Genomic DNA, 13,582 nt, shown 5'->3' on the forward strand with positions numbered 1-13,582 from the left:
AATAACACCTCTTTGTTCTTACTGTGGAAAATTACAGCAAAATGGAGTTTGGAGTCACACGAGCAAGTCCCTGCATACTTTGCTGAGTCACAAGGCATATCTGCCTCCTTTCAGTTGTATAGCTGATGGTTCTTAATGGGTCCTCAAGCAGGCTAGGCAGAGCTGATACCAACTTGTCTGGGGTGTCACTCAGAAGCAAGCACAAGTTTGAAATACAGACAGTATAGAGCCAATATTCATAATTTTAACTACAAAAATGAGATACATATAGACAGCATAATCATAACCAGCAAACCATAACCTTGTCTTAGACACCTGATTTGACCCCCTTTATACAAGATTTGGTGCCACTACAGGACCTTGTTTGCAACAATGAGCTCTATGGTGCCAGATTATATCAATAACGTCACAAACATGCATGCCCAAACTCATCCATCATCGACTTTATTAGCATACAACCACACATTAACAGCATGAATCAGGATGGGGCGGAGGGATAGCTCAGTGGTTTGAGCATTGGCCTGCTAAACCCAGGGTTGTGAGTTCAATCCTTGAGGGGGCCATTTAGGGATCTGGGCCAAAAATTGGGGATTGGTCCTGCTTTGAGCAGGGGGTTGGACTAGATGACCTCCTGAGGTCACTTCCAACCCTGATATTCTGTGATAAGGTTTACATCTGCCAAAAACGGCTTCCCCAGAAATGATGAGACCAATGGGATCATGGTCTCTCTGTCCACCGCAACAGTGCTGAGAAGCCAAAGCTCACACAACTGACCCCACACATCATCCAAGATCTCCACGTTCCAAGCTTGTTTTCTCAACCTTGACAACCATCCTATGATGCAACTGCCAAAGCTGACTGCCTGAACAAACTCCAGAGTAAGCCACCTGTGCACACTCATTTTTCCTCACACTATCCACACAAAAACTCTCCTGTCCAACGATCATGTTATAATGCAATCCCTCTAGCATCCCAGTAACTGTTATTTCCACTTGTTATTCCCATGAGTTTCCCACATCAACAAAGAACACCTTTTCTACCTCATGTTATCACTTCCCAGTTTTCCCAGCTCTCACACCCAGAGGGCAGAAGCCAACAAAATCCTCAGTGACCGGGCTACTCAGTAGGTGGAGAGTCAGTGTTTTAAAAAGGTTAAGCACCAATATGTCTTCCCCTCCTTCAACCACATCCCCCCCTCAAAGCACATACTCTTTTCCTCCGTTTTCCCAATGCACTGTCCCCGTTTACATAACAATATGCAAGACACTTAAAGACAGCCTTTTTAATTTCACTAAAATCAACCAATAGGAACCAAAATCATTACAGAGCTCATGTCTATGGCTCAGGAGCTGCTGTTGGAGCCTGGCCACTAACAGACTTTGGGGTCATTCAGTATAGAAATGATTTTCCCTCTACCCTCTTCTGAAATGCTCTGAAACTTCCTGTTTTGCTTAATTCCTATGGGATTCATGGTACCAATCATGTGACAGAATATATATCCTTGGATGGCCAAGACAATTTCACAAGGGAGGGGAAATGTGGCACAGTGGGGAGGTTTTAGTTGGCTTCCAAATGTCTGGTCTCCCAGGATCATTGAGATCTATGGTACTCTGCCCAGTATCAGTCTGTTATACAAATAAGAGCTTTAACATATCTTCAATACACCAATATCACTCATACATACAACTTGCTTGCTTTCTACTCACTCTGCTTGAAGGCGTTTTCAAAATCTGCATAACAAGGCCAAGATATTCAGAAGTGACTAGTGATTTTTGGGTGTCCAACCTGAGGCACTTTAAAGGGGTCCTGTTTTTCAGAAAACAATAAACACCTGACCTCTGAAAAACAGACCCCTCTTAAGGTGCCTCAAGTTGGGCACCAAAAGTCACCAATAATTTCTAGCCAAAGTTTTCAGGTACAGGATATTGTGCACATTACACCAAAGCAGAGTTCAGGCTTCAATTTAATTCTGTTTATTCTGTTTCTGTTTAATTCTGTTTAGTCTAAAACCTAGTCTACATGTAATAAGCCAATGTTCGAACCTTGAGACCTATATACATTGCAATATCAGACTTCAAGGCAGAACAAATATGTTTATCAATACAATTACAATTCCATCCCATCCATGCACGCAGTAATATAATATCTGATGGGTTTTTTGGTGGTTTAAACCTAAGAAATAGTTTATATACAAGTTTGTTTTTTTGAAAAAGCTTCTCATTTTGAAGATTAAGGCGTCCACCCCAAACAGCTGAGACAAATTCCAATTTACGCTCCAGAAACTAACAGTTAGTAGCTAATGAGTACCTTTTTGCTAATACAGAGACAAATATCAAGCTACTTCCCCAATATTCCACAGGATTAGTAGGTAGATTAGAAGTTTTACTTACGCCCAAAAATCTTCAACAGTATCAAACTTTGAGATCAGACGAAGGTTTGCTTGCCAGGTTTTGCTTTTGTCATTTTTGAAGAACCAGAGTGCCCACCTAAAGATAAAATGATATACTGTACATTATAAATAAGTCAGTACTGAAGAGGTTTGAGTACACTTATTGGATAACAAGTACAGAGAAGATGACCCACTGCCACTGAGATAACAGCATGAACCTCAGTACCAGTTCCTAGGTGGCAGGAGAAATTCAGAAGAGAAACAGGCTTGAATTCTAATTCTGGATCTTGGGAAAGTGACAGCCTCTGAGTCTCAACATAGAGGAGCGTTAGGAGACCTAACCAATGTACAGCTATTTAAAATCCTTTTTGAAAGGTTTTATATAGGTTTTGAAAGGCTTTATATTCATGACTGAATGACCATGTGCTTGAGCTTCACAACAAGGTTTTAGTTGCGCTTATAGGTAAACTGCAGCCTTGTACATCCAAGTGGACTCTTGGTTGTAATCTACGAAAGACTGCTGATGGTTCACATTAGGAGTGCACTATGTCCATGGTTCCCAAACTTTACAGGTTCACGTACCACCTTCTTTTAAAACTGCCATGAAGTGATGGAATATCGAGGTCAGATATAGTTTGGGAACCTCTTCTCTATGTGATTACAGTCCTTTGTCCCCTTCACCTAGGCATCTCTTTCAGATAGATTCTGATGGAAGATTAGAAGAAAAATGATTTAGTCTCAGCACACATGCCAAGAAGCACTTCCCCCATCATGGATATATTGTAATGATTAGAGATTAAAAAATGAAGCTGACATTTAAGATTACTGATGACAAGCTTTAATGAGAAATCTTAAAGGTAATCTGTAAATGTTTGCCTTATCTTATTGTACTTCAAATTCTCATTTGTTTGCACTTCCTGTACTCTTCAGGATTAAAATTTAAAGGCACACTAACATGAAACATTTCATCACAGCTCTACTCGGGTGAGTGCAATCTCACAACTAGAAAGGAGCAACACTGGTGTCTAAGCAAGACACTGTGGGAAGAAGAGAACACTCTTCAGAGTCCAGCCTTAAGGTGATTTCAACACCCAGGAACTGGAGGGGGAAAAATTGCCATGGCTAAGGGTCACAAAAAAGACCCTATTCGGGAATATTTTCAAGAAATTCCTATATCTCTGGGTAAAACAAACACAAACATGTGCCACATGTAAAAGTGCAACAAAGATGTAGTGCCTAGTTAGACTGAAACCTGAAAAATGCGCCTCAGAAGGCAGTGACTTTGAACAGGATGTGGACATGTCTGAGAAATCTGGATCAACTGGTTAGCTAACTTATTGCTGCACCATCCTTATGGACTTCCTATCATGTTTTACTATGCTAGGAAATGACAACTTAGATTGTCAAATTTGTGTTTTGGGTAGATTTCTTAGGAATTTCAAAATTTTTGTATTCAAAATATAATTGGTATGTTTGTTGTGAGAGTATTTATCAATTACATTTTTACAATTACTACTGCACTGAATTTCTGACTCTACTGAATTTAATGACTGAAAGTCATTAGCTAAATCCTGGGAACCAGAGTTTGTTGAAGTGCTAAGCCAACTTTTGACAACAGTAGCCTCTTCTGCAAGCACAGAAGGAATATTTTCTTCATTTGAACTAATTCATTCAAAGTCAAGAAACTAATTGGAAATTGAAAAAGCACGAACACTTCTCTTTTCTAGTCTACGAATACAAATAAGGAGAGAGATGAGATCTACTAGTTCTAAAAGTTTGAAGGACAGCCTAACTCCAGTTATTTTCACTTTTGCATATTTGAAAGATTTCCCATGCTGATCTGAAATAATCAGTTTAATTCACTGTGTACAGTTAACCCCTCTATTCTGTTAATAAATCGTTTAGTTGTAAATGTTACTTACCCGGTAAATAAATTTATGATTCAACATTTTCTAACAGTAAAAAGGTATAATTAAGAAGAACCTGAAAATTTTAAGCTATATAATTGCTTAAATATATGTACATTGTTATAGTGCACCCTCCTAGGCAGCAAAACGATGCACCAAATTTAGTTAAATGCTCTACTTAATTGTAAATCAACATGTTTTAATGGTTACATCAACCAGTGAGAATGCACCTCTCTTTTAAAAATAACTGTAGTATAAATGGAAAAGTTGACTAAAAATCGATGACTTAAATCAGTTCCTCTGGCTTCCTATCCTAGGCTCTCACTATTTTACTCAAAACTAACATTTTCGTAAGTGGTCTTGTGAATATAGCTTTAAAATAACTACAAAACAGCATTGTAATTGTTGCTCACAGTGCTTGATAAATTTAGCCAAAGAAAACACCTATACTACGTTTTCTTAGAATTCTGCACCATTGCATTGCCACTGGTAATAGCAAAATGGGAACACTAACGTAGACTGGCCAGTAGAGTTTTACCAACTTTGTCCAACCCTGATGAAAACAACTCATCAGTCGGTCTACCGCTACTGCTTCCACCAGTGGTAGTACAACCATCAAAATGTTCAAAAAAACACAAGAAAGATGAGGGTGTAGAACTCCCTAATGACATCTAGGGCTAACATCCCATGTGATGCCAACATCCTTAGCACTTCGTTGCTGGGATCAAATAGTGCACTATGATTTCTACCAGGGTGCACTTCTGGACCCTGCTTGAGAGGGGCTCTATTTTTGATGTTGACACTATCAGATATCTGATACATGTGAAGTGCCACCTGCCTCTGACTGATAGAAGGAAGAACTTTGCCTCTCCCCACCACCTTCAGAACCTCCTGGCCGCAATAAGAAAATATACAGAGGGAAGAGCTCTCAGCTACTCCATCACTATCATTAATACAAATAAAAGGTTTCAATTATAATGGAAGATTAACTCAGAATCAGTATAACTGGGTTTTTATTTCTTCATGAGGTCACTGAAAAAACTTGTTAGAAGAAAAAGTGAAAAAAATGAAGCTTTTCTCTGTAAAAAACAATTATTTGACAAAATAGCAACTCTGAGAATTTTGAGGTGGCATATTTACCGGCAGAATTACAAAGCCTGGTGGCAGAAGAACATGGCTCACCTGTTTTGTAGTGGATGCTTAATGTACTGTTCAGGGCTGGCAACCTCCTGAGTTGGTGCTGTTTCAGTTTTCTCTTCTTCTGAAGTCTGAGGATTGGGAGTGGTTTCCTGTATAAAGAAAAGCAAAATTGTTAACGTGCGTCTTCAACTGTATTCTGCAACACTTAGCTTCCACCCTCTTAAGTTTACTTCAGAGAATTAGCTTCCCCTACCTTTTTTCTGTAGCAGTCCAGGATCACAGCATAGAAACCACATATGGTCCTGCAAGTATTTGCGCCCATCTAGTCAACATGCTCGTAAACCCTAGCAGGTCACAAGATATTGGTCCACAAAAATTCATGTAATTTTGCTTGTTGTTTTGCTTCCCCCAGCTCCACTTGGATTTCAATGTGGTTTATGCACCTTATTTTACAAACTACCAGAAGACAAAAAAGCCTGCTATCTTGAAGAATTGGGAGTTCCAGGAATGAGCTTGGTGCCCTGTAGTTTTAGAACCATTAGCATACAACACTGATTTCCATAACCTCAGAATTGCAAGGAGGAAAAGGATAATTAAAATGATTTGATTTTAAGATCTGGAATCTAATGAATTATCCCTGGAAAGAAGAGATTGCCATCCTTTCAATGCAGTTGCGTAACTTGTTTCTAGCCCTAAGGGTTTGAGAGATACTTGATTCCAAAACTACTGCAGCCGGGACTAAACACTACAAGTATTGAACTTCAAAACAGGGTAATTTCCAATGCCTGTACTCCCAAAGTAAGTATGAGCTGAACTGTGTGCCCTAAATAGCAGTGTAGTATTAACTAAAAGTAATTCTCAGATTTGAAGTTTACCTTTCCCAATGAGTTTAAGTTAACCATTAGCACCTGTTACTACAATAGACACCTTGATTCAAAATATCATCCTACACTGGCTTTAGAGAAAGTGCTACAGACTTCAAATATACATTGAATTTATTAAATTTAAAATAGAACATGGAAAAAACATGGAGTAGAGAAGAAAGAATTCAGGATGTGTGTTGCTCTTTGAGCTTATTTGTCATTTAATTCTAAAATTTCAAACATGAGATTGTGGCTATTAAAGTCATTCCCTCAGAACTTTAGGAAGCATAATAAAGCATTTCCAGCAGCTACTGCCATCTCTCCATCCCACCCCAATTTGCAATCCTTGCTGTAACATTCAAGAGACGTGATGAAAGACTGCTCATTCTACATTTAGGGCAAACAAAGCTGTGTACAGCGGATTCTGCACAATAACGAGCACTTTAGTTACACTCCATACACAAAACAAACCCTACCCACAATGTCAAAATATTCTAGACATTCCTAAATCTAGTGACACAAAAAGAGGATTTAAAAACTAGGTAAAATTTTAGACTTTGTGGTCTTGATCAAAGAGAAGCAGTGCAGAAGTAGAAGTAGTTCAGCCACGACAAGTCCAAAGGACTTTGGCACCTGAAGTGGGAGTTACGCACCACCGAGATCCTCAAAATCCCGCTAAGTGTAACCCTGAAGGCACGTATAATCCCTAGGTGCCTAAATTTTCACTGTAAAAGTCCCCTATGACCCTAAATTTCTGCCTCTGGGTACGTACACAATGCCTAAGCCCCACCACAATCCCCAAAGCATGTGAAAGTAGGTGTTCCATTCCATTGCCAACTTGCCTGTGGGGGACAGACCCTGTATGTGTTCTCAAAGCACTACTTCCACACTCCGGGAGGCTGTTTTGTGTGAGGAGGCGGCGGCAACAGCCTTCATTATAACCTTTAGCCCAGTGGTTATGGTACTCACTCAGGATGAGACACCTTGGTTCAATCCCTCCACCCTACCTGAAGGGAAGTGATTTGAACATGGATTTCCCACCTCTCAAAGTTATTCATAGCCCAGCAGCTTCTGAGCTACTGGAACACTGAGGAGAAGTGGAGAGGATCTGAAGGGATAACATGAAGTGGCAGCGTTTTGTGATGTTTAAAGCAGTATGAGATTATGTTAGTACCATATTTTACCTAAAATGCTCTTTGAACAACATGGATTACACAGAAAATCACTGTTGGGGCACTGATATTTAGGACTTCACTGCTGATTCAAATACAACACAGACAGATAGCACAGTCTCCTGCCTTAATTTAGAAAATATTTTACTAAGAAATTAGTCATAGACTAATAGACTTCACTACAAAATCCAAAAGTAGCGTTCTATTTTAGATTCTGTTGCAGGATCTGGTTCACATGACAATTTCTTTTAAAAAGGGGCACTCCATTAAATCATGTCAAAATTCGAGCGTTAGTAGTTTCAGGAACTACACCCTGCTCCCTCCCACCTCCCCCATTAGCCTCTTGATCATTTTGTAGTTTACAAATCACATTTAATTTTTTTAAAAATTAAACTCTTCCTCCTGAAGCCATGTGAAAGACCCCACAGAGTGAAAAAAATCAATGAAATGGCCAACACACAAATGCTGTCAAATACACAAAGTAAACAAGCTTAAAAAAATAAATGTTCTCTCATAAACTGATATAATCTTAAGTTTTATACTTTAGCAATAAAATCTTTTCTAACATCTAGAAGCAGGGGTGAGGGGTTCATATTTTGAAATAATGCTGGCTTTTGTTCACAGTACTTCATTGCTCTTTTATTACACATAAATTATGACCACCCAGAATTCTGCAAACACTAATGAAGTCTTCATCAAGACTGTTTTAATACTTATTGTATAACGGGAAGCTTTGAAAACTTGCTGTTTTTCCTGTAGGTATTTCTACTGAGCAGTCTACTCAGATCCACTAAGCAATCAGCTCTTTAAACAGCTAAAGAATAAGATCTAAGAATTTTTTTTTTAACCCACTAGTCACCTACTTTTCTAGTTGTCCAGTGCAACCTAGGCTAGAAGGATGAATACAAGACTAACTAGGAATGGAATAGGAAAGTGGTAACAAGCAACTTCAAGTTTTAAATAGCTTTAGAAAAATGTATTATGTATGCATGTGCTAGAAATCTTACTTGCTTGTTGTATTTATGGATACCACATGTATGGACCAAAACTGAATAAGACATCCCACTCCACCCAACAGCTCATCAAATTATATACTTTTAGTTAGAGCAATTGTGATACCAAGTAACTTATGTGAACATTTTAAGGAGTTCACTTTCGTGATAATGCAGCCCAGCCCATCTCAACAGGTCATTCACAAGTGTCCTAATGACTGACTCACTTCAAAGGCCCTGCAATAGCCAACTATGAACCTTTTGGCACAGGATGACATGACTCCCTCAAAAACTAATCAAGCTATGAGATAGTTATGCAACACAAGACATGCCATCAGGTCTAAGCACTGCTGTGTATGCTATCACTTGCAAAAGTTAATCTATTCCGTGAAACTGGAAGGAGAGTTTCTGCTTCAAAGCAGAGTTGAGGATAAATTTCAGGTACACAAGTTAAACTCTCAACTAGAGCAGTTTATGCTCAGTACAAAAATACTGTCAAGTTGAGCAATACAGTGTGAGCTACTCTGGGGTAAAACATTTTAGTTTTTGCTTGTTAATGCTACTTGTTACAGTTTCTTTTGATCTTTCACATTCCACCCTTTGCTCAGACCATCAGACTGAATGTTTACACAGTGAAGCATTTCTCATTATTAATCAAACCTGTAGTGTATTAAATCCAATTATAATTGGCATTCCAAATCTATTTCTGGCGACAGACATCTTACAAAAACTGGAATTCTATGGCAAATTGCAAATCTGCTTTAATACAGATTTTAAAAACTATTTTGTAAAAGTTGCTTAGAGCTTTCAGCTCGATTGTTAAAGCCAGTTATTGATTAGTATAAACTCCTATAATCCCCATCTGCTAGCATCCTAAAATATTTTGTTAGTAAAGTTAGCATGAGCAGTAGTAGTTTTTAAAATACCATATTTAAAATGAGATTTTCTAAACATTTTACTGTTATCAATTACTAAATGCATTTCTCAAACCTGAAATTTGTTTTAGGATCAGCAAGTGGGTATAAAGATCTTGTTTTTAAAGATCTGCCTTCTCTAGTTCTCTTAGTTTTTTCCACAGATATATAGATAAGGTAGTGTAGTACATCCAAACCTGGTTATTTGCTAAATTGGAAGCCTTTGTAGGGTCAACCCTGTTCCTCTTATATGCACTGTAGTAGACAGCTCAATGTACTCACTATGTATATTACAGTTTCTGAACAGACAATCAGATATATCGACATCGCCTACAAAACTTGGCAGAACGATCCCATTCACAGTTTTAAAAAGATATCAAGTACATATACATGGTAATTGGATTCTGTATCTTGGGAGTTTCTTCTGCATCTTCTACTCTTCGTAGTACAGATATCACAAAGATTCACAGGAATCACACTCTGGCAATTAAGAGCTCCATAGCAGAAGAGAAATCCACTGGATATTCACCTGTAACTTTTATCCCAAGAGGACATAATTACAGTCCCTATTACACATGTCTGGGAAAAAACAGGTGGCCTAGGCGTTTCCTACATTAAGTGGATTTTCTAGTTAAGTGTAAAGCATCTGATTAAAACAGGCTTTGTCTATTGGATTCCATCATCTTCATCGGGGCTGCTACCATCACTTGCAAAACCTACAGGTGTGTCCACACGGCCCTCTTACCCAAGGAACAGCTGCTGAATAGTTTCCAATGTAATGAGACGCATATTAGAACATGGACATCAGCAAAAGCTTTTACCGTAACAAAACGGGAAGACAAACAAGATTTGTAAGATAGTCTGAAAGAGTCAGAATTACTATTGTCACAATTACCAACTCCCAAAAAGTACAGTTAAAAACTACTTAGCTCGAAAAAGAAAAAAACCCTTTGAACATAAAGAATTCACTTAAACACACACACAGCAAAAGGCACTATGCTGAGGTTAAAAGAACCAAGGTTCAACTATGTATTCATTGGATTAGAGCAGGTGTCAGTACTAGATTTTTAAGTATAGGTGAAGCATGACTAAGCAGACAAAGCGACGTATTTAAGTTACCATTTTAAGTACTTCTTGGGGCCTCCTTCCTGGGAAAAAACAAAACACCACACCAAGACTGGCAGACAAGACATATAACCAGTATTTTAGGATGTCGTGTTTAGTGTTAGAATACTTTAATTTTAAAGGATCAGAACTTTCAGAAATGGAATTCTTCTATTTTAAAGCTAGCTGTTCATTAGAATCACTGGTTCTGATCTAATTATATTATATGTTCATTCATCATCTTTCTGTAGCTATTCGTTTGGACACTAAAGCTTGAACTAATACCATCACAGGCAAAATTTTATTAAAACGCTTAAATTAATTGGATAGTCTAGGAGTTTAACCGTCATACACTAAAAAAATAATAATCAAGAAAAGCTGTGCAATTATTCAAGCACTAGGAAGAAAAGAGGAAGCGACTTGAGGCTACTGAACTATGTGTATAAGGGAATGGCTATCCTAACCATATACATTTTCTTAACCAAATATCTTAGGAAAGTGACTTGCAGTAACAACAGGAATATGACGTTACCTGAAGCCCAAGTGAAATGTTACAAGAGGTTATGTAGCAAGGAAGCACATGAACAGAAAGGAATAAATAAAGAGTCTAAATGAAGATTAACACATTTCCCTCAAGAAGTTAAGAAACCAACTATTTTTCGCTTCCATCCAGCAACAGTTATAACAGCTTTCATATTTTAAAAAGGGATTATGTCTACTTGAGAGTGAGCAGCACTTTTTCCAATACTGAAGTTGCAATCTTCATAGGGCTAAAAGATGCAAGTTACAAAGTATTTAGAATTGTTTTAAAGTTAATACCTTTGTGGATGTTTCTAGCTGCACAAAGTGGTTGCCCTGTGATACCAAACTTCCTGCTTACACGAGATGTGCCAGCATGTGATGTGCTGGTCCCTTTAATACTGGAACATGGAATCTGCATATGGGGATAAGGTAAGTTTCTTCAATAGTCAATAGGTAAGAGGGTTCCAAATGATCTTGTTTACTAGTCCCAACATCGCCACTAGTGTTTGCTGGAAGTCTCATGAGTTGGAGGACCAGGATTACAGAGGGCTTCACTTTAGATATTATAGATTTGAGCCACTGCCAACATAATGGTATTTCATGTCGTGAACTTCTGATGAGTTTCCAAATGGATGTTAAATGATTTATTTAATTATTAAAGCTAGCAAACAATTAGATAATGATTCCAACCAATACCCAAAAATGTCATCCACATGTTAAATCTCTTCTTTGTTGACTCACTAGTCTAAAGTTACCAAGAACAGTTAAAACATTAAAGTAAAAATCAAGGCTCTTGAAACAGAAATTTTCAAATTGATTCTAATCATGAACATATATCATATTTCAAAATTAAGCCAATATCTGAGCCAACATTATAATCAGAAAATTTAGTACTTCTAAGGAAGAGGGTACTGTAGTTAAAGCACAGGATAGTCTGTCACCCAGTTCTTTCACGCTACATCTAAGACACATAATTATCTGTTTAATTCAAGTAAGGTTGGGAAAATCAAGTATCTCTAATTATCATAAGGCTGAAATATTTAAATAGAACTAATACATGGAAGTGATACTACATTTTCACCACACGAAAATGAAGTCAGCACACTGTTTACTATCATGTTATTAGTTTAACGTTAAAAACAAAAAAAAGCTCTATATTTATACATAAAAGACAATTTTACATTTTTATAACTGCATATGAAAGTTACCTATTAGATGCTAAATTGGTCATCTGTATCTAATTTCCATAATGCATCCAATTTGTGCAAACTATGCATGAGCACAATTATGAAAAGTTGAGCCCTAGGAAGCAGTGATTAAATAATGTGACTTAAAGTAAGTTTAAACATTGTTATGTCTATGTGATACCAAAAGTTGTTCAAACGTTAAGCATTTAAAAAAAAATTCCACCTCCTGTGCCTTTGTATAATTTTACAGTATACATACTATATAAAATTTAAGACTGCAGCCATTTGTAAGTGCCTTGGAATAAGAACTATTTAACTATTTTAAGCTCTGCAAGACCGAAGGAACGTTATCAACTGTGCAGAAACCATATGCAACTTCAAGTTCTTACCAAGCATCTCTAAAGGTAGAAACTCAAACTTAAAAACAAATAGTTCTATGCACTAGGATTTGACAAGAGATGAATAATGCATATTTTGAATTTCTAAAACAATAATGTCTGTATTAGTATGTTTAAAAAGTTCAAAGTTCCAAGAAATGAAAAGTCAATTTAGAAGTTTTTCCTTTCTAAGAGAGAAATTATTCAGGAATAAAAAGAGGTTTTTGTTTATATGTGTAAGCAGAAAATCTTAAAATAGCTAGGGCATGAAAGTAAGGTGATATTTCTCTCACAGTGTAATCCTCTTTACACTTAAATTTCTTACAACTTTCACTACATCTCTTCCAGAGCGGATGTTGTTTAGGGAGACTTTCATGAAGCTCTGCAGACCTCCCTACTTTTTTATCTAAAAACTTCAAAGTTTTGCACTCAATGTTTACAATAGCACTTACATGACATGTAAAGTGCTCTTAAAACCCAACATAGACATGTGGGCCTATGCTTCTCACTGAGAATTAATGGATATTTAAAGTTTTAGACCACGCTGTCTGGGACACCCTTTTACAAAACTCTTTAGAAGACTTAACATTAAAAACATCACAATTCTTTCCAAGGTTCTATAACTAACTCAAAGCACTTGGGTGATGATCTAAAATGGACCAGAACTTTTCCTCTGGTCTAAAAGAAAAGTAAGACATAAGTTTCTGACTAAACTTTTTCAGTAAGTTAGCATGTAATTTTTAAGTGAGCTTATGATAGAAACTGTAACAGGGTTCAAAAAAGAACTAGGTAAGTTCATGGAGAATAGGTCCATCAATGGCTATTCGTCAGGATGAGCGGGGATGGTGTCCCTAACCGCTGTTTGACAGAAGCTGGGAATGGATCACTAGATTATTACCTATTCTGTTCATTCCCTCTGGGGCACCTGGCATTGGCCACTGTCAGAAAACAGGATACTGGCTAGATGGACCTTTGGTCTGACCCAGTATGGCCGTTCCTATGTTCTTAAACTCTT

The 13,582-nt window shown here is 37.5% G+C and overlaps 1 protein-coding gene across 1 annotated transcript in view; it reads right to left on the minus strand.

Annotated features, from left to right (window-relative positions):
• Window positions 1-13,582, minus strand: part of EIF4E (eukaryotic translation initiation factor 4E) — a 47,421-nt gene that overhangs the window by 28,230 nt on the left and 5,609 nt on the right. The window contains exons 2-3 of the mRNA XM_084627401.1: window positions 5,479-5,585; window positions 2,391-2,486 (exon numbers count right to left, since the gene is read on the minus strand). Of these exons, the coding sequence (XP_084483527.1) occupies window positions 2,391-2,486; window positions 5,479-5,585 (203 nt within the window). The remainder of the gene's footprint in view (window positions 1-2,390; window positions 2,487-5,478; window positions 5,586-13,582) is intronic.

The sequence above is a fragment of the Lepidochelys olivacea genome, assembly GCF_965140295.1.
Source record: "Lepidochelys olivacea isolate rLepOli2 genome assembly, chromosome: 4".
Classification (NCBI taxonomy): domain Eukaryota; kingdom Metazoa; phylum Chordata; order Testudines; family Cheloniidae; genus Lepidochelys; species Lepidochelys olivacea.